The sequence below is a fragment of the Pezoporus flaviventris genome, unplaced genomic scaffold (assembly GCF_033815535.1).
Source record: "Pezoporus flaviventris isolate CSIRO_AGI_PZ_B2104156 unplaced genomic scaffold, CSIRO_AGI_Pfla_v1 ptg000034l, whole genome shotgun sequence".
NCBI lineage: Eukaryota > Metazoa > Chordata > Aves > Psittaciformes > Psittacidae > Pezoporus > Pezoporus flaviventris.
Genome location: NW_026892582.1, coordinates 669,340 through 692,325, shown reverse-complemented (window position 1 = coordinate 692,325; position 22,986 = coordinate 669,340). Strand labels below are relative to the sequence as shown.

The window sequence follows — 22,986 nt, the reverse complement described above, 5'->3', positions numbered from 1 at the left end:
GTATCAGCAGATTCAGCAAACTCTCCAAAAGGATTCTTTGTCATCAAATGAAGGACTTTAGGCAAATTTCAGGCTTTAAGTATGGAAATCTGTAAACTAAAAAACAAAAAATTGTTTAGTGGCTAGATATCTGTTAAGGCATGTATCTCATTCAATGATACCTGTAACTTTATTCTGTTACTACTTAATAATGATCTGGTGTACCCTGCCAGGAAGCGAGGAAGCATGGATGTCAATTCCTGTAACATTATTATAGTCATAAGTATTTTTATTAAGATTAGAATTTTATTATTAACATTATTACTAACAATATTAACACACTAATATTAATCACAGTTTATTTGGAATACACCTTGTAATCTGCTGTATAGTGGAATAACTGTTGTAAAGAATCTGCTGTATAGTGCTGTGAAGTGTCTCAGTTGTTACAGAGTAAGAGACTATGCTCCTATGCACCCTCACCCAATAGGGGGAGCTTTGATTTGAGATGTGTATTTGATTAGTCTCTGCCACAGCAGTAAGTACAATCCATACCTCCAGCTCTGAGCAATGATCCTCTTGGTATAAGACTAAAAAGAAAGTGTGAAGTCCCATAGTCATGCCTGAAAAAGAATGAATGCAATGAGTTCTCTTGGAGGACATTTGTGCAAACCGAAGCTCAGGAGGTGTTGCAGACTCTGTATCCTGAAGCCACAGAGAAATTAACTTTGTTACTTGGCTCAGGTACTTTTGTGCAGCTCTGTAACAGTGAACATTTCCTGTTGCTTTTGAGACAGTCCCTCAAGTACAAAATTTTAGGAATTGCCAGTATTTATTTCTGTCTCTTTTCTGGTATTTAGTGGCTGACAAGGCTGCCTACCTGATGGGTCTGAACTCAGCTGACCTGCTGAAGGCCCTTTGCTACCCCCGAGTCAAAGTTGGGAATGAATATGTGACCAAGGGTCAAACCGTGCAGCAGGTAAGAAAAATGTGGTAACCTGAAACATGCTTTGATGGTTCCTGTTGATTCTCCTCTATTGTGTATGGTTATATACAACTCCAAACCTTTCTCCTTGCTGTAGGTGAACAATGCAGTTGGTGCCCTGGCAAAAGCTGTCTATGAGAGGATGTTCTTGTGGATGGTTGTTCGTATCAACCAACAGCTGGATACAAAGCAGCCCAGACAGTACTTCATTGGTGTCCTGGACATTGCTGGCTTTGAGATCTTTGATGTAAGGAAAATAATTGTCCCAGCATTTTCATTGATATTACAATTGAGAATAAAGGAAATTTTGAGATACCTTTTTAGTAGCAATTAGTATCTTCCTACACTTATTTGCAGGGCTTTCAGAATCTCATTTTTACCCCCCCCCCCCCCCCCAAAATCATAATAGAAAACTAGTCTCCTAACCTCCTCTCTTTTCTAAATGCAAAGACTATCCTAGAGAGATAACATAGGAAAACTACAAAGGAAGAAGCCTTGTATTTAAAGTATGACCCATGGTGAATTAGGATTACACAAGAAATCACCTGGCTACTATTACTAACACTTAAAAACTCTGCATGTTTTGTTGTTTTTTTTTGATGTCTGGCAGTTCAACAGCTTTGAGCAGCTGTGCATCAACTTCACCAATGAGAAACTGCAACAGTTCTTCAACCACCACATGTTTGTGCTGGAGCAAGAGGAGTACAAGAAGGAAGGAATTGAATGGACATTCATTGACTTTGGGATGGATCTGGCTGCCTGCATTGAGCTCATTGAGAAGGTATCCTTCCTGTTCAAGTCTATAATATGTTGGATCTTCCACACTTGCCAAGAGACATATTGAAGAAGCATGTGAGAATATTCTAGCTTTTTCAAATCTGTACTGTGTGAAAATGGTGACAGGGTGGAAATGTTTTCGGAGATGATACTCAGATATTAAGATTCTGGTGAGAGCATTAATTTCCAGATTACAAATTGAAGTTGTATAAAAGACTGCCATGTTCTGTAACTACCTATCAGTACAGAGGTTTTATGGAGAGGACTGTATTTCACAATGATGTATTTGCAATTTTTTCATTGGCAAAGGCATTTACATAAATCTGAATGAAATGCAACACTGAAAAAAGTAGAGACTTGGTTAACTTTCTTCAACTTAGTGTTGTAAAACACATGAGAACAGCTTTCTCTTCTGACTCCAGAAACTTTCCAATCTTTCTCCTTTCTAATTTCTTTCTCCTTCTTGTTGTAATTTCTTCCAGCCCATGGGCATCTTCTCCATCCTGGAAGAGGAGTGCATGTTCCCCAAGGCAACTGACACCTCTTTCAAGAACAAGCTCTATGACCAGCACCTGGGCAAGTCCAGCAACTTCCAGAAGCCAAAGCCTGCCAAAGGCAAGGTTGAGGCCCATTTCTCTCTGGTGCACTATGCTGGCACAGTGGACTACAACATCACTGGCTGGCTTGAGAAGAACAAAGACCCTCTGAATGAAACTGTCATTGGGTTGTACCAGAAGTCATCTCTGAAGACACTGTCCTTACTTTTTGCCAATTATGGTGGAGCAGATGCAGGTCAGCTTTGTGAAAATTGTACTATCAGTGTAGGACAATGTTGAAACAGAATTAAAACAGTGAACCCTGAACTGCTTTTTTTCTTTTCTTCCATTTACAGAGGCTGGTGGTGGTGGCAAGAAGGGTGGCAAGAAGAAGGGTTCTTCTTTCCAGACTGTCTCAGCACTTTTCCGGGTACAGTAATGCATTATTTCTCTCTTTGTAATATGAAGGAAGGAGGGGATGTAATATTAAATTTTATAGGGAATAAGGTAATATTTTGTATTGCTGTAACAGTGGTAAAATGCCACATCAGGTTTTTCAGGATCTATTTTATATTGCTAACGTGTCATGTTCAAAAACAAGCATTCAGTCTTCAAAGATTATAAAAAATGAAATAATTTCATTTGGTTTTTGTTTGGAGAGGATATTATTCAGATCTTTATATTTGGGTTAGACTAGAACTATAATTTTAGCATTCCAGCATTTCGGTGAGGTTGATATGTTAGGGAATTGGAAATCCCCCTACAAACATTCTCCAAGGAGGTATTCTTCTTACCTGAAAAATAAACAACCTACTTTTTAAACTCAAGAAGATCACCTTTAAAAAACCTAAAAGTTAATTACACTGTGGGAAAATGTGAAATCGTTTATGCTCCTACTGGATGAGTAGTAGTATTTCAGTCTTTAAAAATGATGTTCAGTATCTTCAAATAATAGAAATATTTGATTTCTGGGGCTTTATCTATGTTCTGAAACACAGCTAATATTGAGATGTTGTAAAGTTATTAGCATGGGTTTGATGCATCAAATGCTGGACATAGGCCACTCACATTACTAATTGGTCCCTCTAGGAGAACTTAAACAAGCTGATGACCAACCTACGGAGCACTCATCCTCATTTTGTGCGTTGCATCATCCCAAATGAAACAAAAACACCTGGTAAGATGCTCAAGCAGAAAGAGAACTTGCTCTGATACAGCCATTCCCCTCTGCACTGGAAATTGGTGTTCATTTACGGTCTGTATTGCTAGGTGCCATGGAGCATGAACTGGTACTTCACCAGCTGCGCTGTAATGGTGTGCTGGAAGGCATCAGGATTTGCAGGAAAGGTTTCCCCAGCAGAGTGCTCTATGCTGATTTCAAACAGAGGTAAGAGCGCTGCGCTTCTCGGCATCGTTAAAAGTAACTCTGGTTCATTCATATGGCTTCATTCAGGCTGCACTCTGTTGTCAACAGTTATAGATAAATATGGGTTGCTGGGGTTCAGTAACTAGAGTGTGTTGGGTAGGAAAGAATACCCTTTACTTCTCCCTTCTCCTTTGACAGATACAAGGTGCTTAATGCCAGTGCAATCCCAGAGGGACAGTTCATTGACAGCAAGAAGGCTTCTGAGAAGCTTCTTGCATCAATTGATGTGGACCATACCCAGTACAAATTTGGTCACACCAAGGTACAAACCTTTCTTGAGTCATTCATTACATCTCTGTGCTCTGCTCTACTTGCCAGTGATGTGCAGCAACATTCCCTTTCTCAAGGTGTTCTTCAAAGCTGGGCTGCTGGGACTCCTGGAGGAGATGAGGGATGAGAAGCTGGCACAGCTCATCACCCGCACACAAGCTGTGTGCAGGGGCTACCTGAGTAGAGTGGCGTACCAGAGAATGGTGGAGAGAAGGTAGACATTTCTCATCTTCAGTTAAACTCACTGTAGTTGAAGGAAAGTGTTAACACTCGTTCTACTGAAAATATTCAATGTACATTTTTATTATTCTTCAGGGAGTCCATCTATTCTATCCAGTACAATATTCGTGCATTCATGAATGTGAAGCACTGGTCCTGGATGAAGCTGTTCTTCAAGATCAAGCCCTTGCTGAAGAGTGCAGAATCTGAGAAGGAGATGGCCACTATGAAGGAAGAATTTCAGAAAACCAAGGAAGAGCTTGCAAAGTCTGAGACAAAGAGAAAGGAACTGGAAGAGAAAATGGTCAAACTGACGCAGGAAAAAAATGATCTGCAGCTCCAAGTGCAGGCTGTGAGTTTGTAACCATTAATTTATCACTCAGATAAAGGGTTATGCATTCAGACTGTTAGTTACAAAGCAGAAGGTCAGACTATAGAAGACCAAAAGTCAAATATTTGGTGAATTATCTATCATGTGTGCGTGAAGTTGGGGAAACAAGTGTCTGGCAGTGGCATTGTGAGCACTGACAGCCAGTAAAAAGAAGCAGAGAGCTCAAAGGGGAAGTCAGTGGTCTTGCCTTCAGAGGAACGAGGCAGATTCAGCTAGCCAACATGAAATACTCAGAACAGAGTTTTGCCTGGACCCCCAACTCTGTCTGAGCTTGTGATTCCTTCAGGGGCTATCTCCATCTCACCAGGATGTAGAACAATGTTAATTTTGGAGTGTAAATGCGAGCCAGAGTTGAAGTGGTACTTGTAAATTCAGGTGCCGAAAAAGCCATCCACCCTGTGCCTAATAACTAACAGTTAATCATTCATTCAGTGATTGGGAAAGAAAGCTTCAATTTTCTCTTTAGTCTATGTATATATAGACACAGAATTTCTGTTTCTGTGAAACACTCACAACCATTTTTCTTCCCTTAGTTGTTATATACACAAGAGCTCTGTATGCTTTAAACTTAACTGGTATGAATCAAGGTTATAAATGGAATTTATACTGAAATAGAAGTTTTCGTTTTTCGTCAGCATTGTAGTTTTTTTCATTTCTAATCTGGATTTTCTATGGTATTTCCAATATAAACAAAATCCTGTGGTGGTAAAATATTAATATTTAATATTGAGAGGCTGGCTAAAAATGTATTTTTATTAAAGAACATTCTTTTCCTCTACAAGCTGCCTTTCTGTTATGTACTTGTGTTGGGGTCCCCAGTCTGGGTGGCACAATTTAAAACAGGTTAGACTGAAGTTTTTTTAGCTATAAGTACAGTGAGAGTGCATTAGGACAGCATCTCCTCTTCTGCTCTCCTGTTCTCTGCCAACTGATTGCAGAGACGCAGCCTATATGTTGTAACACAAAAAAAAAGAAAGGAGTGAAGAAAATCAATCAGCTCAGTGTTAACAAAGCCAGTTATCTGGGGGGAATGTTCTACTGAAGTAGCTTGTTAACTGCAACAGTTCTAAGGAATCAAACAGTAAACAACATGACAATATGGAGAGACTGGCTCTTGGTGAAGTGGCATAGCCAGTATTATTTTAGCTCAAAAGTGAGGAGTTGAAAACAATCATGGATTGCTTTTAGTTGAAAGGAATATTCTTTTAGTAAAGATACTTCATAGCCAGACCCCTCAATTTTAAATATTAATAATTTTACCACCACAGTCCTATGACCCTTGTAGGCACACAGCACTTCACAAATAAAATATTGCTTTAAATATACACAAAAGTATTTGATATTCAAATGTCACTTTACAAATTCATCTTAAAGTACACATTAAATTTCTTAAATTACCAACTAAAATCAGAACACTGTACTTAATTACCTGTTTATTTGAAAATTGCTATAGAAAAGGGAAAATTTTTGTTACTTGTTTGCCTTAGTACATCCCATTGGACTTTCTTATAAGATTTGTGTTTCACGTTCATTTGGGACAAAACAAATTCATTATACCAAAAGCCCACCAAAGAGTAAGATGATGTGGTGATCTGCTGAAAGCCACATATGCCACTCCAGACACAGTATGAAAGGATGACACACACCTGACTGACAAAAGTGAGAGCCACTTGCACAAGCAGCAATCATAATACATGTAGAGACAGCAAACTTTTTTCCATTGAATTACTATTGATACTACCAGAGCCTTTACTCCCAGCATAATAAAGGGTTCAGAAGGATTGAGTTACAAAAACATATTTAATACTACATTTGTGAAGAGAAATGTCTTCAAACACTTTCCCCTTTATGTAAATGAGAATTTCTCACACCTACTGCATTAGTGAGTCATTTTTAGGAGAGAGAAAAAAAGTTTCTGAAACAAAATTGTTTCCAACTGAGAAGCATTCTAGAAGCAAGCAAAAAACAAGTTTAAAGTTGTTTGAGGAGACGTCAACTTCAGGTCACATTTTAACACACATTAAAAAGTTCAGAAAACAAACCAAGAACACATGTGTCTCCCCACCAGGAAGCAGATAGTTTGGCTGATGCTGAGGAAAGATGTGACCAGCTCATCAAAAACAAAATCCAGTTGGAAGCAAAAGTTAAAGAGGTGACTGAAAGGGCTGAGGAAGAGGAGGAAATAAATGCTGAGCTGACAGCCAAGAAGCGGAAACTAGAGGATGAATGCTCAGAATTGAAGAAAGATATTGATGACCTTGAGTTAACACTGGCCAAGGTTGAAAAGGAAAAACATGCCACTGAAAACAAGGTATGAGGCAGAAGATGTCACTGTCACTCCAGAAAAGACATTTTGTTATACAAGATTAACTTGCTCCCTTCTTCTCAAAGGTGAAAAACCTCACAGAAGAAATGGCAGGCCTGGACGAGACCATCGCCAAGCTGACAAAAGAGAAGAAGGCCTTCCAGGAGGCCCATCAGCAGACACTGGATGACCTGCAGGCAGAAGAGGACAAAGTCAATACACTCACCAAAGCTAAAATCAAGCTGGAGCAGCAAGTGGACGATGTAAGCACACAAGCACACAGTAAGAACAGAACAGGTAGGGAGTTAGAACTGTCTGGTTCATTGGTGGTCTTGTTCATTTTAGCTTGAAGGGTCCCTGGAGCAAGAGAAAAAACTGCGCATGGACCTTGAGAGAGCCAAGAGGAAACTTGAAGGGGACCTGAAGCTGGCCCAAGACAGCATCATGGATTTGGAAAATGATAAGCAGCAGCTGGATGAGAAACTGAAGAAGTAAGTGTGGTGTGGAGCATGCGAGTGCTGAGCTGCTGTGCTTTTTTTTTTTCTTTCAGCTCTAACACGGTTTTCTTTGCCCAAAGGAAAGACTTTGAAATCAGCCAGATCCAGAGTAGAATTGAGGACGAGCAAACCCTGGCCATGCAATTACAGAAGAAGATCAAGGAGCTGCAGGTAAGTCTCTGTTCTTTCTGCTCTGTCATGGTTTAAGCCCAGCCAGTAACCCACAACCACACAGCTGCTCACTTACTTCCCCCCTTTTTCTCCTCCCTATTCCTGAAGGGATGGGGGTGGAGAATCAAAAGAATGTAAATCCCATGGGTTGAGATAGGAACAGTCCAGTAACTAAGGTATAACACAAAACCACTACTGCTGCCACCAGTAATAGTAACGATGAGAAAAATAACAAGGAGAGAGAATACAATTGCTCAGCACTCACCAACCAATACCCAGCCCAACCCAAGTAGCAATCTAGGCCTTCCAGGTAACTCCCCCAGTTTATATACTGGGCATGACGTGCCATGGTATGGAATACCCCTTTGGCTAGTTTGGGGCAGGTGTCCTGCCTCTGCTTCCTCCCAGCTTCCCGTGCCCCTCCTCACTGGCAGAGCATGAGACTGAAAAAGTCCTTGACTGGAGTAAATGTTACTTAGCAACAACTAAAAACATCAGTGTTATCAGCATTGTTCTCAGGCTAAAGCTGAAAATGCATCACTGCAGGAGGAGAAAAATAACTGTTACAGCTGAACCCAGGACACCCTTCCACACCCATCCTCAGGTCAGGTAGGAGGAGGCCATGGGTGTGAAGGGTCCCTGATGTTCCCCAGGCTCGTATTGAGGAACTGGAGGAGGAAATTGAGGCAGAGCGAACCTCTCGGGCAAAAGCAGAGAAGCATCGGTCTGACCTCTCGAGGGAGCTGGAGGAGGTCAGTGAGCGCCTGGAAGAAGCAGGAGGGGCTACAGCATCTCAGGTTGAGATGAACAAAAAGCGTGAGGCCGAGTTCCAGAAGATGCGTCGTGACCTCGAAGAGGCCACGCTGCAGCACGAAGCCACGGCTGCTGCCCTGCGCAAGAAGCACGCGGACAGCACCGCTGAGCTTGGGGAGCAGATCGACAACCTGCAGCGAGTGAAGCAGAAGCTGGAGAAGGAGAAGAGTGAGTTGAAGATGGAGATCGATGACTTGTCCAGTAACATGCAGTCTGTCTCCAAGGCCAAGGTACAGAGCATCTGTCAGGTTACTGCTCTATGGTACATGACCTGATAGATTTTGAAACTTCTGATTACATTTTTCTTTCACACATAGTTGTGTTGTTTTCATCATGAGAACAGATTCGGGAACTTATTGATGGTCATTTTTCATTAAATGCATTTGACTTACAGGCAAACCTGGAGAAGACATGTCGCACTCTAGAAGACCAGCTAAGTGAGATTAAGTCAAAAGAAGAAGAGCATCAACGCATGATCAATGACCTCAATAGTCAAAGAGCTCGCCTTCAGACAGAAGCAGGTAACACCCCTCCCTCTCCCTGGAATGGGAGAACCTGTAATTGATGATGACAAGAAAAATGGTGTTTTACTCAAATTGGTGTATATTTTGTAAGCTGGTATATGTGCTTTGAAGACATATAGGTTTAGAATTGCTTTTGAAGTTACAGTCTCCCTGTAATATTTGTCAGGTGAATATTCACGCAAGATAGAAGAAAAAGATGGTTTGATATCTCAGCTATCCCGAAGCAAACAGGCATTTACTCAACAGATCGAGGAACTAAAGCGACATTTAGATGAAGAAGTAAAGGTAGGAAACATGTTTATATTTCCTGTACGGGGATTGACTTTGGATTCAGATTTCATTTTCTTTCTGGGTATTTCCTACACTCACATAAAATCAGAATATCTTAACCATGTGTTTTTAATATGGAAGCTTTCAAACTAGACTAACAATATTGCCACTTCCGTCTCACATGTGAGAAGAAAAGTTGAGGGTAGTATCACCTCTAATCTGGCTACTGAGACAGGAAAGGACAACATTAGGTCTTTATTCATATTGCAAATGACATAAAACAGGTTGAGATATGTCTAAAAAACCTTGCTTCTTATTTTGCTTTTGTAATGGAAGCTGAAACTTTAGGACATATCTAAAAGGATTCAGCAATTCCCAGCCTTAAAATTGTAATTTACATTTTGCCCATAATCTCTCCTGAGGTAACATTCTAGATTCTGATGAATGAAGCAATAAGAAGATTCTTAGAACATGGAATAGTGTACCTGTCTTTCTCAGACTTTAAGTGTCAGGTCCAAAAAATTTTCAAAAGTGTTCTCTAAGTTGCCATTTTATTATCTCACAAGAAATTAGTTCTCTTAATTCCACTGTCTCTCTACTCAGGCCAAGAACGCACTGGCCCACGCCTTGCAGTCCGCTCGCCACGACTGTGACTTGCTCCGGGAACAGTATGAGGAGGAGCAGGATGCCAAGGGGGAGCTGCAGCGTGCCCTGTCCAAGGCCAACAGCGAAGTGGCCCAGTGGAGAACCAAATACGAGACGGATGCTATTCAGCGCACGGAGGAGCTGGAGGAGGCAAAGTATGTTGTGGAAGGATGTGAAGAACCCAATGGGGGGATGAAAATATAAAGAAAACATTGGAAAGAAACACACCAAGATGTTCTGAGGAATAAGTCACAGATTTGCCTTGGGGAAGGGTGACATAGAGTACGAATCTTTATCCTGTAGAAGGCCTAGTGTTTCAGTAAAGGCAAAGGATAAGAAAAGCATATATGAAGCCCTTCCTTCTGTTTGACGGCAGATTGCAAAATAATTAAGTAAGTTCTTGTGAAAAGCACACTAGTTTCTTTGTGCTAAGTAAGGAACTTTTCTCAGGAAGAAGCTGGCACAGCGCCTGCAGGATGCAGAGGAACATGTTGAAGTTGTCAATGCCAAATGCGCCTCCCTGGAAAAGACAAAGCAGAGGCTGCAGAATGAAGTGGAGGACCTGATGATTGACGTGGAGAGATCAAATGCTGCCTGTGCAGCTCTGGATAAGAAGCAGAAGAACTTTGACAAGGTCTTTCAGGCTCCAGACTGGGGTCTCTTGGACAGAGCATCCTGTCCTGATTGTCACATCCATACTGACACCCCCTTTCTCTTCAGATCCTGGCAGAATGGAAGCAGAAGTATGAGGAAACACAGGCTGAGCTGGAAGCCTCCCAGAAGGAGGCCCGCTCTCTTAGCACGGAGTTGTTTAAGATGAAGAATGCCTATGAGGAGTCCTTGGACCACCTGGAAACGCTGAAGCGCGAGAACAAGAACTTGCAGCGTAAGTGCCTGTCCCTCTGCTCCTGGCAGGGCTTTCTCAGCACCCACCAGTACCCACCGCTTCACATGGGTCTGTGCCTGCACGTGGGCAAAGGTGCCTGTCACGTTGGTGTGTGAGGGCCCTTCCCATTCTGCTCTGTGCCTGACCATGCCATTGGTCCTTGTTCCCACAGAGGAGATTTCTGACCTCACGGAGCAGATTGCCGAGGGAGGGAAAGCGATTCATGAGCTGGAGAAAGTCAAGAAGCAGATTGAGCAGGAGAAATCTGAGCTCCAAGCCTCACTGGAGGAAGCTGAGGTACACACAGAGCTAATAATTGTGTCCAGTTTGAACGTATGGTAACAGTTATCTGCAGAGATGGCAGGAAAGCAAGGCTACAAGTGAGGCTTGCTTACTTCACTTTTTAAAGCGCTTCATAAAAGAGTACTTAGAAAAGAAGCAGTAGTTTAAGTCACTATTCCTGCTGACTTCTCCAGGCCTCCCTAGAACATGAAGAGGGAAAGATCCTGCACCTCCAACTTGAGCTCAACCAGGTCAAAGCTGAGATTGACAGGAAGGTAGCAGAGAAAGATGAAGAAATTGACCAGCTGAAGAGAAACCACCTCAGAATTGTGGAGTCCTTGCAGAGCAGCCTGGATGCTGAGATCAGGAGCAGGAATGAAGCCCTGCGTCTGAAGAAGAAGATGGAGGGAGATCTGAATGAAATGGAGATCCAGCTCAGCCATGCCAACCGAGTGGCTGCTGAGTCACAAAAGCACCTGAGAAACACACAGGCAGCACTCAAGGTCTGTTCATCAAAGCTGCAGGAGGAGATATGACATCTCTGACACTTTTGAGACCCAAGCTTGCACTGCCACCTTGTCATTTCTGTTGCCTCTTTTACAGGATACCCAGATTCAATTGGATGATGCTTTGAGGACACAGGAGGACCTGAAGGAGCAGGTGGCCATGGTGGAGCGCAGAGCAAACTTGTTGCAGGCTGAAATTGAGGAGCTACGGGCAGCTTTGGAGCAAACAGAACGGTCCAGGAAAATAGCTGAGCAGGAGCTTCTGGATGCCACTGAACGTGTGCAGCTCCTCCATACCCAGGTCAGGGCATGGTGCAAAACCAGTTGTGTTGACACTCGCCAAACACAGAATGCTGCTATATACCAGAGGATAGGGAATACTGGAATGAGCTGTCTACTGCTGTCCACAAGGAGAGGCATGCCCAATGCCCATCATTTAAGGCCACCACTGGCATTTTGTAAACAACCATTTTTACAAAGGTTTTGAATTGCAGGGCTTGAAGAGTAAAGACTTGGCTGCTGCTGTGGGTTTGGCGTTGCAGACCTCAGATTACAAGTCTTGCCATATCTCTTTGCACAGAACACCAGTTTGATCAACACCAAGAAGAAGCTAGAAACAGACATTGCCCAAATTCAGGGTGAGATGGAAGATACCATCCAGGAAGCCCGCAATGCTGAAGAGAAAGCCAAGAAGGCCATCACAGATGTGAGTTGGGGGCTCTTTCATTGCTGATGGTGGATGTATTCTCCCCCAGAATGTCTCCAGCCCCAAAATGGCTTTGACCCTTTGCACTCCTCAGGCGGCCATGATGGCAGAAGAGCTGAAGAAGGAGCAGGACACCAGCGCCCACCTGGAGAGGATGAAGAAGAACCTGGACCAGACAGTGAAGGACCTGCAGCTCCGTCTGGATGAGGCTGAGCAGCTGGCACTGAAGGGAGGCAAGAAGCAAATCCAGAAGCTGGAGGCCAGAGTGCGTAGGGCTGGTGTTTGTGCAAGAGTGAGCATGTGCCTTGGAGAGATAGCAGGGAAGCTCCAAAGATGGGCTTGTGATTGCAGGTGCGGGAGCTGGAAGGCGAGGTTGATGCTGAGCAGAAGCGCAGCGCTGAAGCCGTGAAGGGTGTGCGCAAGTATGAGAGGAGGGTGAAGGAGCTGACCTACCAGGTAAGGCAGGTGGTGTCCTTCGGCTCACACACACTCTCTCTGACAAGGGTAATTGCTAACACGTGTGGGGAAAGCAATTCACTCTCCTGCTTTTCAACTCTTTTAGTCTGAGGAAGACCGGAAGAATATTCTGAGGCTGCAGGATCTGGTGGACAAGCTGCAAGCGAAGGTGAAATCCTACAAGAGACAAGCTGAAGAGGCTGTAAGTATTGTGTGTGGTGGTAACTGACATCTCTTTCTGAGGAGGAACACAAATATAAGAAATGAATATGTGTTTTTTTTTAGAAAGCATAGGGTCTGCAAGTGCATGGAAAGAAATGTCAGTCATCACAGAATAGTTTAGTGTATGCCTACAAGAAATTCCTCCTTGTAAAGCTTGTAAGGAGTGGTTACCTATGAGAAATTTAATTACTCTAGGAACACAATCCTGAGTATGGTTGACATACTTTTGGTTACTCTTTTGGTCACTCTCCTGTCAGGGATGAACTAAAGTGATGTCCTACAATCTTTTGTACAAGACAACAGACTGGGAGATGCAGCTCACGACCATCCTCTCAACTGATAAATTTTTGCAGGTTCTTTCCTGCATTGCCCAGTATAGACAGGTTTTGTTGTTTTATGATAAGTGAATGATTTGTGAGAGGGACATGACTGTGTTCTGATTCATCTCCTCTAAGTTCTTCACCTTATTTCAAAGGGTGCAGACCTAGAACACTGAGCCAGAGCAGGAGACAGACATGTTTAGCTCATCTGATGAGCTGGAAATAAGTTTTTATTTTTTCTGCAAAGCAACTATCTTCATAAGACAAAGCAATGATATCTGTGACTGGAAACAATATCTAGAAGAGGAGGGTTGATTGTGCATGATACTGTATCAGTTTGGAAGAAGAAACAGGCTGCTACCTGACAGTGCTGTCACAGCAGGCATGGAGAAAGAATGAGAAGCTACACTTACCTAGTGGGGAGTAGCAGGAGGGAGCAGATACTTTCTCTCAGAGGATGATATAAACTCCCCTCTGGGGAGTATACATGTTGTTTTCTGGTGCTGGTGCTCTTTCTTAGCCCTAAAGTTTGAGTGCGGAGAGTAACAAACTGCAGCCCAAACAGATTTTCTTGGCAGCTAAAATCAGAAACTGCTGTGCTGTCCACCCTACTTTGCATTCCAGAAGACAGAACTGGGACAATTCAAAAGCTGTTTTGGTTGGTTTGGGTGAAATAATTTAAGCAAGGGAGGATGAGGAAGTCTGTGTAAGGCTTACGTGTAAGCAGTGTGGATGGGGAATGGAGATTTGTGCCTTCCCTCAGCAAAGACCTCAGCCACAACGCTGAGGTGCAGGAGAGAAATCCCTGCCCTGGGCTCCTCACCACCAACTCCCTCTCCCCGCACAGGAGGAGCTGTCCAATGTCAACCTCTCCAAGTTCCGCAAGATCCAGCACGAGCTGGAGGAAGCCGAGGAGCGGGCTGACATTGCAGAGTCCCAGGTCAACAAGCTCCGAGTGAAGACCCGGGAGGTGTTTCACATCAAGAAGATAGGAGAGGAAGAGTGAGGCTGTCATGAGGCAGCAAAGTGACCTGGAGGCTGCACAAAATGTGAACCTCTTGGTCACTTTCTTCTTCAATGAGTCTTTGTACCCACCCTAATGTCTAGAGAATAAAGACCGTAGTTTCCTCTGCATGCATGCTATAAATGGTGAAGCCTTTGGTTTTGTTTCTTTTTTTCTGATCAAGCTTAGGATACTGCATTGCAGAACAAGTTATGTCACTTTTCCTGGCTTGGGGAAGGGAGAAGCTAATGAAAACTCTGCATTAAGAACTCACAAACCTGGATGTTGTCCATTCCTGTGGAGGCTACTGGTAGTCTAGCCTGTTCCATCTCCACTAGCTCCTTGCCCTGCTCCTGCTTTCACGTACCCGTCATGCCTCTCCCATTGTCCTTTCATCACAGCTTACTTCCCATGTGAGAGGCGAAAGAGGCTGGTCCCTTTCCTTTTTCCTTTCCCTGCTATTGTCTGTGATCCTGGCAGTCACAAACCCTAAACATCAGTTCCAGTGCAGTGCACCATGAACAACCAACATTTCCTTGGCAGACAGGATTTTTGGCACACAGGGCACTGTCAGGGAACACTGATAGTGCCTCTAAGTTGTGTCGCTCTCTTACCTGAAGATCCTCTCAGCTGCTTCCACCCCTGCTCCTGGGGGAAAGACTGTCCCTTCAGGCACTGCATGGCACCAGCAGCCTCCTCAACACATCACCTCTATTCCTTCCTCACATACCGTACCTTGCTTCTGGCCTTCCTACTGGCTAAAGAGACAGTATATTATGGAGAAAGGAAGGAGGAAATTGTTAAATACTTTTTCCTTTATTCAGACCATGGCCTGAACAGCACAGGCACAGTGGGCATGTGCAGCTGTGGTTTCTCATGCGCTCTATCAGCCATCTCAACTCGATTATTCTGATGCATTAAGCCTTGCCTCTAGTTTGGGTGAAGGACACACGCACGATATCAAGTTATGTTGTAGACAAGCCCACCAAATGTCTGCCTAAGATGATGTGCTCATAGAACCCACAGTTCTCTGCTTCCAAATAACTTCTGTCCCTTCTTTTCAGGGAGACCACCCTGCCTTGGAGGATTTTCTGAGGAGCCTCTCAGCCTGCAGGGCTGTGTCTACAGAGCATCAACCACAGGTTACCAGTAACTGAGGGCTGTTTAGTTAATTTGGAAATCCTTTTGGCCATATCAACTTACAAATTTGCATCCAGTGCTGCAACTCTGCCTGTCTGAAGCATTCACTGCCAGGCACCCCAGGTGACTCCAGGCTGCAGGAGCTCTTGATGCAGACCAGTGTGGAGGGAATGAGAAGCACTTTAACAGCAACTGAGGAGTGAAGTGCAGCTGGCACTAAAATGAAAGAAGAAGCAGCTCAGGAGCAGAGGTCAGGGTACATAGTGATGTTGAGAACTTCTGACAGTCCACAGCTTTTCACCCCTTCTGCAACCATACAAAGTACTAGTGTTCAGAGCAGAGGTGGGTCCTTCATGAGGCATTATAGCCTAGCAGGGCCACAAGGATGGGAGTGGGGCTGGTGATGTGTGCTGAAGGGACGCAAGTCATGCAGAAAATGATTGTGCCTAAGCCTGAGGCAGGTAGCTGCTGAATGCCTTCCACCTTAATTCACCTAGTGTTTTCAAGGTAGAGCTTGCCAGTAAATCCTTGGGGTTATCCTTAGGGCTGTGTCAGCTTGGCCTAAGTCAGTGCCAGCGGTTTGGTCTCCAAATAGGTGCTTACAGTGCTGGGAAGTTGTAACTGACAGCTTCACAGCTGTACATCTATGACACAATATGCAAAGGGCTTTCACCTTCCTATCTCCCAAGTGCAGCTACATCAGCACATCAGCTGTCAAAAGGAAGTCCAGCCTGCTTCCATTATCACTATTGAGTATTGGAGAGCAGATCCTGTGTCAGTGCTGTCACTGACATAGAGAGCAATAGGAAATGGTTCTTTAGGAGCAGATCTCAGTTTTTAAACAGAAGGACCTTGAGAAAGCCTCCCAGGACCTTGCAGAGACTCCAGACTAGTTGCCCCGTCTCATGACACTGCACATTTCCCCATGGGTCCCTCGCAGACGCCCAACGTTGTTCACCAGTCCTCAACCCCTGTAGCCTTTCTCTTGCCTGGCAGAGTGCATTGGTCTGTGTCCGCAGCCAGGGTCTCTCGTGGGAGCCTTGCCTGCTAAGCCCACCTATGAGCTAACTGTGCCTATCTCTAGCCCCACCTGCAGGCATCTCCAAAATGTGATGCCTGGAGATAGCTTCTCTGATGGCTTGTACAAAAGCACTGTCACAAAGAACGTTGATGGGAAAGGACAGGCAAGGCACTGAAGAAGCAGCAGTATGACTCTGTCTCTTTTGATCTAACATAGCCTCTCTCAGACTCCGTTTTGAAAAGTCAACTGTTTCTTCACTTGCATGCAGTTACACAGCCTCTGGTTTTGTGTAGCTTTCATGGATGTGGTTGAAAATGAAGCAGGCAGCCATGTGCCCTAAGCTCAGGGACAGATACACATCTTCAGGCAGGACTTGCCATAAGCATGGGCAGTGCTGATGGGTTAAGGCTTGGCCTTGTATCCCCAGCAAATTCCCAGCTCCCTCCTGGACCCCTCCTCCTGAGCCAGGAGGACCAGCCTGTCATGTGTGTCCCTTGAACCTCAGTGTCAGGAGCTCAGAATAGCCCTGCTCTCACAAGACTCCTGCACAGGGTCATGCCTGTTTGTGGAGATGATCCGTTTCCACTAATAGCGCTCCAAGACATTCCTTGGCGGGTAGGTTGCCTTCTATATCTCAGCACAACGTGCTGCCATGCAGGAGCTGGACAACTGTGGTGTGTCCTAAGGTGGCAGATGCTATTCTTACCCCAGGGAGACTTGCTCGGGCACAGCTCCTTCCTGAGCTGAAAGGTTAAAAACATGCTCTCCCATGGGGAGCACAGCAGCTGCCCAGGTACTTCCAGCAGTCAGCTCACTTTGGGGTGGATGGGGGCATCCTTCTCTTGCAAACAAAAAATTAAATAGGTGGGCTGAGCTGTAGCTCTGAACATGGAGGATTTTATAGCTGCCTCCCTTTGAGGCCCTGTCTGGGTGAGTATGAAGACGTTTGTGCTGTACACCAGAGATCCCTCAAGGGCCACTGGAGCATCAGGGCTGCAGAAGCAGCCCCGGCCAGACCGGTGGCCGCCACAGGGTGGTTATGGAGACCCAGCTCTGCCTGCAGCCTGCCTCCACAAGCCCTTGGGAGAGCTCGGTAGAGCCGGAGTCACTGCCTGATGCGGTCACCAGCAGCAATCAGGCTGAGGAAATGGAGGCCCAGAGACATCAGCTGGGCCGGAGGCTGTGCCTTTCGCCTCAGCACTTGCACTGCGGCTCAGAGGACACGGCCCCTCCAGCTTTATTCTCAGCTTGGTCTTGTCACCTGGCACTGAAGGGACAGACAAGTGCTTTTAGGGATTCTTGGCAGAAACACGGTGGCTTCATTCCCACAGCACCGGCGGCAGGACTGCAGCTCCTGTCAGTCCCACGGAGCCCAGCCGGGCCCGAGGCGCCATTGCCAGGGGGTGGCACCATGGAGCCGCCGAGGTGGAGCCTCCTCTGTGGGTGCGTGGTCGCTGCAGGCCGGCAGGCAGGCAGGCGGCTTAAACCCCAGCCTGCTGGGTCAGGCAGTGTCGTGTGCTCTCCACTGGGACAGGACAAAGACAGCTGGAATGGGCCCTGGAACTGCTAGGAACATAGTTCTGAGCGAAAAGACCCTGAGCTGACAGGAGCAGCCACAGGTCAGTGTGAAGGGGCTCGTTTGCACTGGGCGCTCCCCTGAGTACCTCATAGGTACTTAGAAGCGTGTGGCTATCAAAAGGACAACATGAGGAACGGCCCTGTCAACTCCACCACGCACCTGGTAGAGCAGCTTAAGGACAGCGACTGCAGCATCTGCTGTGACGGCCGTGATCTGCCTGTCTGAGCCTCGCAGTGTGGGTACAAGGAGAGGCCCAGAGTTCTGGATCACCCTTGCTCATCTTCGGATGACTATGAGATCCAGCCTCCACAGATGAGGACCTACTAGGCAATTAGGTCAGCAAGGGTGACAGGGAAAGCTTTTTGCAGCCTAAAGTGTAGACAAGCCATTCCTGTAGCCTACCTTTGTGCTATCTCAAAACACACAAGTAATCACAACTTTCTTCCTTGCTTAGTGTATGTGAAAATGACACTGTGACCCAAGGTAAGCTCCCCTAGACCTTCAATGTTTAAACAGGGAAGCAGGGTAGGACTACAGTGGGAAGAAGAAATCCTGCCACTCATCTGCCTCTCCTGTCCTGAGGATTCCTCTTGTAGCAGAAGCCTGGGGCTGGGATGAGAGCAATCCTCTTTCCCCTAGAAGGACCAACTCCCTGGGAGAGAGGTCTCCTGTGACAGGCATGGTAAGTCACTAACACACAGTTGAAATACAGGCTGTCTTCCTTAGTGAGTAGAGTGGCAGGATAGGTGATCAGTGGGGCAGAACAGCATGTGCTGAGGATTTGGCATCTGGACTAAATGGCCTTTGGGGGGAAAGAGTGGCAGTGACAAGGAGTGAATGCCAGGTGGAGATGGATGCTCATCAGATGTGCTCTTGGAGGCAGACTGGGGAGAGATTTGCTTCAATAGCATTTTCCTGTTTGAAACTAAGCACTTACGACTCCCCATGTAATTAATGGTGATTGCACCATGGCATGCATGTGTGGTCCTCAGGTGAGGCAGGGGGTGGGTGACACCTACCTCAAAGATATATCCCTGCCCCAAAGGGGATGGTCCAGTTTGGGTGTCTCTGTGCAGCTGAGGCTGCAGTTACAGAAATGCTCTCTAGTTGCACTGCCTTAAAACCTTCTCCTTCCTCTTGTTGACAGGGGTGAAGTCTTTACTTCTACCCTGCTATGTGGCAGGGAGTTAGCAATGACTGCAGGAGGAGAAGGCTTTGGAAGGCCAAGTACTTGACTTATTTAGGTAAGCTGTGCTTCATGCCCCTGACTCTGTGGATTGCCTCTCAAGGAGGAGCTTGTGGCAAGAATGTGAGATTTCCTTCATGATACAAGTACTGAGATGGTAACAGGGTGTCCCAGCATGAGCCTGCCAGAGACCTGGACCCTCAGGGCCAAGAGTCTTTGGGATAAAATACACAATACCAGGTAAAGAACACTTGGGCATCCTGTCCCAGGATTTCTGTTGGCTTTTAAAGAAGGGGTATTCAGTGCTACACTTGAGAACCACAACATACAGCTGCAAACTTCAGCAGCCATTTTAACCACACCACGATTACCATGACTGCCTGCTGCGGTTACCTCATATGGTTGTTATGTGAAAGTTTGTGAAGGGCCTGAGAGTCTATAGGAGAGGGGCATCTTGGCACTTCTTCAGGGAGAAATGGCACCAGAATTAGAAGTAGCTATGGGAAATTGGAGAAATTTTCTCAGATTTTCAGAAGGAAATATATGAAGAGAAACAAGGTACTTTGGGGAAGATGCAGACAATGCATGGTTTATGGCTGTTGAACTAAGAAGGAAAGGAAGTGGGGATTGTAACATAATAGACGTTAACTGGGGAAAAAGAAGACATTTTGATAGTTTTGAATGCTTCTAGGCAAGTTTTTGGCCTGTACTGGTGTTTGGATGTATTGTTGAAGATCTAGAAAGTGTCTATAGTGGGAAACAATTCAAATTTCAATGGGTTTGTTTGGTGATTATGTGACTAGGAAAAACACTACCTTTTTTGTGGAAAATATATTTTGAACAAAGTAAGATAATGAAAATATTTAGTGTAAATTAGAAATACTTTAAATATATTATTTGCCTTACTTGAAAGGTATAATATTCTTTAGGATTTCAAACTTATATCACTGTTATAAGGTGTTTTATTGTGCAGGGATTTTTTTTCATCCTTGCAACTTGCTGCACTTCAATCTGAACTAATGACCTCAGTCAAGTTGTGCTCTTTCTAAAGCCACCTTTAAATAGATTATTCTAGCCCTACATCTTGTTCTGTGCTTGAATTACAGTGCAGTTTTATTGAGGATGTGGTATATTATGTTATTAGAAGGCATTTAGAACACTAGTGAAAAATGGAAGTTTTCTTTTTCTTGACTTGTGATTATCTTCTATATGTGGACCTCTCAGAGAAAAGTTTAAAATAAATGTAGATAATGGGCTCAAATAGAGCTTGTGGCCCATATAGTCAGTAGGGGACTGACAGCGAATATCCAGAGCACAAAAGCAGTGTTCTAGTAATAGTAGCACAAATGATTGAAGATATTTCCCATGAGACACTGTCTGTCAATAAAGTAAAGCTCCCCATCACACTCCAAGCAAAGAGGAGGATATCACCTAGCGCCTCAGCTTTGCTACTCAGGGTTCATGACAGTGCTCTTGCACCTTCCACAGAATAGGTATGTCCCCAGCCCCACCATGCCAGCAGCACAGCCCCAACACCAGCCCAGTACTGCTGGGAGAAATACAGTTCAACACACATGAAAGCTTTGGAAGCCCAAGGACGTAAAGTTCAAGTTTAGCTAACATGTGAATCAGACAGCACTGTGGGATCATGGGATGGCTCTGCTTTGAGAGCTTACAAGGCACCTTGCTTCAGGAATTTATGGCCAACTGAAGGGATTTGTCAAGGAACTGAAGAGACTGATCTGTGCTGCCAAAAATGGCAGTGACCAGAAGAAGTGATTGTTACACGTTTAACAACATATAATAGTCTAATAGCCTATTAGTCATATAATAGTCTAATATTAGAAAAGGGTAATTTTGTGTGAATACCAGTGTGTATCCTGTCCTCCAATGCAAGGTGTTATCCTATTATTCTCCAAATGGAAAGCAAGTTTTGAGAATCCTCTTTTTTTCAGTGTAAATAATGAATATGGGAATTACCAATAGAAGACATCTCACATGTTATCAAACTCTTCCTTCACTTGAGAATGCCTTGTGTAATCTAAATAGTTTTAATGTTCAGAAGACTTTCTTGTTTTATCACAAAAGTGGGCAAAAAGTTTGGATGTAATTGTAACATCTGCTTATAGCAACAAAAAGCTAGTTGTGAAAATTTAAACAAATGTATCTCCATAGTATAGCCTCTCCCTGCTTTTCTCACAGGTGTACTGTCAACAGGGAAATAAGCCAATTCATCAAGTTTCTGGTAATTTTAGTTTGTATTGCTGTCCTTATTTCTTCTCCTTTCATGTCATTCTCCAACTCCTTTTGCCTTTTCCTTCCCCTTCCATGCCCCACTCACCTGTTCTGTAACTGAAGCTGTTCAGCTGCTTTGTCATGTGATGGAAAGGGCATCCTAAATGTCACCTCCTCGGCCAGGACCTACTGCTCACATATCTTCTCTGACATTTGCTGTGGAGATAGGAGGAATTTGAGTAACCATAGAAATCTCATGCACACTCAAGAGCTGCTCCTCTTAAGATCTCCAAGAACTATGTGTTAACTGTCTTCAGCTGATTTTGCCCTCCCTCTTCATTCTTCTTTGCATGACTGTTGCTTTTATTCAGTGGGCAGCTACTTAAGTTTCATCAGAACAAAGTAAAGATATTCCTGGGTTTAAAAACTATTGTTGAAACTTCTGAAGTAGGAGTCACTTCTTTTTTCCCTGCTGTGAGGACAAATAACTGTATGAAGCATTGCAGAAATTAGTCTCCAAACAAAGTAGCAGGATCAGAAGATAGCAAAGGCCATATAAGTCCATTCACAATTAGCCTGAGGTACAAGGATGTTCTGAACAGCAACAGACACAAAGGTTAACTCACTTGTGCTTTGTCTTTGCAGTAGACAAATCAATAACTGTCCCAACCTTCCTTACTATTACCAGGTTAGTGTTCTATTTCTTAGGCTTATCACTGGCTTTTCCCCAGAAATAACTTCAAACTTATTTCCTACTCCATCTTTTTTAACATTGCTCATCTGGAATAATAGCTCAGATCCCTGAAAGACATGTCTTAACATATACAATTTCCCAAACTAGGTATGATATGACAGGAACAGAGAAAGCACTCACCATATTCCCTTTAATTCAAGCTCTAGTTCAAGATGTCCCTGCTCATTGCAGGGGGGTTGGACTGGATGGCCTTTGAAGGTCCCTTCAAACCCAAACTATTCTATGTTTCTATGATTCCAATTCAGAGCAACAACTACCTTTCAGTAGAATAAAAAGAACTTTGTGAAAATTGTCCTTACCATCTCCAGGATCCAGAGCCTAGCCACATCTTAGCAGAAGTGTCAGAATGAAAAGCTTTGAGCCACGGAATTAGTGTTCTGGCATTTCTCCTTGTCTTAAGCCAGCATTCCCGAGAGGTCTTATTTTACCCAGGGATCTTCAGTATGAGCCAACACATTCCTTATCAGTCTGTTTATTAAGGATCCACAGGCACAAAGGTTCCTCTTGGCATGTTTTATAAATATTAACAGCATAGCTGAGATCAGCGTTTGCAAGCTGCAAATACCATCAGGAATCTTCTTCAAGATTAGTTTAAAAACTAACACTAAACAATAAAAATCTGTGAACGTCTTTCATTTTCCACAAGAAACATGGGTGCCTGCATTTTGTGAGCAAGTCAGCATTATGAGACAACCTGTTTTGTTTCGTATTGATCATTTGACTCTTTTAGCTAAAAGCTTGTCATGTCCTACCACTCTCATTCCCAAGATTAAATATTCTTGTAAACTTGTGGGTGTTAAGTCCATTTCCTAAATCCATGTGAAACGTGCATGTGTTCCAGCCGTAGCATTTGAGTTAGTTGTTTGTTTTGGCTTGTTGGCT

At 44.3% G+C, this 22,986-nt stretch overlaps 1 protein-coding gene and 1 long non-coding RNA gene across 3 annotated transcripts in view; one reads left to right on the top strand and one right to left on the bottom strand.

The window, feature by feature from the left end:
• LOC133273572 (myosin heavy chain, skeletal muscle, adult-like) overlaps positions 1–14,331 on the top strand; it is a 49,302-nt gene extending 34,971 nt beyond the window's left edge. Inside the window, exons 11-38 of one of the 2 annotated variants that reach the window (XM_061461905.1) lie at positions 840–958; positions 1,062–1,211; positions 1,575–1,745; positions 2,224–2,533; positions 2,634–2,707; positions 3,367–3,454; positions 3,547–3,664; positions 3,842–3,965; positions 4,051–4,187; positions 4,289–4,544; positions 6,652–6,894; positions 6,975–7,151; positions 7,234–7,379; positions 7,466–7,556; positions 8,210–8,599; positions 8,764–8,890; positions 9,060–9,178; positions 9,767–9,963; positions 10,259–10,442; positions 10,529–10,694; positions 10,867–10,991; positions 11,171–11,479; positions 11,580–11,783; positions 12,063–12,188; positions 12,283–12,453; positions 12,540–12,644; positions 12,751–12,846; positions 14,034–14,331. In XM_061461905.1, coding sequence (XP_061317889.1) covers positions 840–958; positions 1,062–1,211; positions 1,575–1,745; positions 2,224–2,533; positions 2,634–2,707; positions 3,367–3,454; positions 3,547–3,664; positions 3,842–3,965; positions 4,051–4,187; positions 4,289–4,544; positions 6,652–6,894; positions 6,975–7,151; positions 7,234–7,379; positions 7,466–7,556; positions 8,210–8,599; positions 8,764–8,890; positions 9,060–9,178; positions 9,767–9,963; positions 10,259–10,442; positions 10,529–10,694; positions 10,867–10,991; positions 11,171–11,479; positions 11,580–11,783; positions 12,063–12,188; positions 12,283–12,453; positions 12,540–12,644; positions 12,751–12,846; positions 14,034–14,192 — 4,682 coding nt within the window. In that variant the 3' untranslated portion in view covers positions 14,193–14,331. The remainder of the gene's footprint in view (positions 1–839; positions 959–1,061; positions 1,212–1,574; positions 1,746–2,223; positions 2,534–2,633; positions 2,708–3,366; positions 3,455–3,546; positions 3,665–3,841; positions 3,966–4,050; positions 4,188–4,288; positions 4,545–6,651; positions 6,895–6,974; positions 7,152–7,233; positions 7,380–7,465; positions 7,557–8,209; positions 8,600–8,763; positions 8,891–9,059; positions 9,179–9,766; positions 9,964–10,258; positions 10,443–10,528; positions 10,695–10,866; positions 10,992–11,170; positions 11,480–11,579; positions 11,784–12,062; positions 12,189–12,282; positions 12,454–12,539; positions 12,645–12,750; positions 12,847–14,033) is intronic. The other variant, XM_061461906.1, reaches the window with a different exon arrangement.
• LOC133273581 (uncharacterized) lies at positions 5–22,986 on the bottom strand. Its single transcript, XR_009744886.1, has 4 exons — positions 22,404–22,986; positions 21,457–21,566; positions 15,393–15,545; positions 5–96 (listed from the first exon to the last, which is right to left on the bottom strand). It is a non-coding gene; the product is annotated as an uncharacterized LOC133273581 (long non-coding RNA).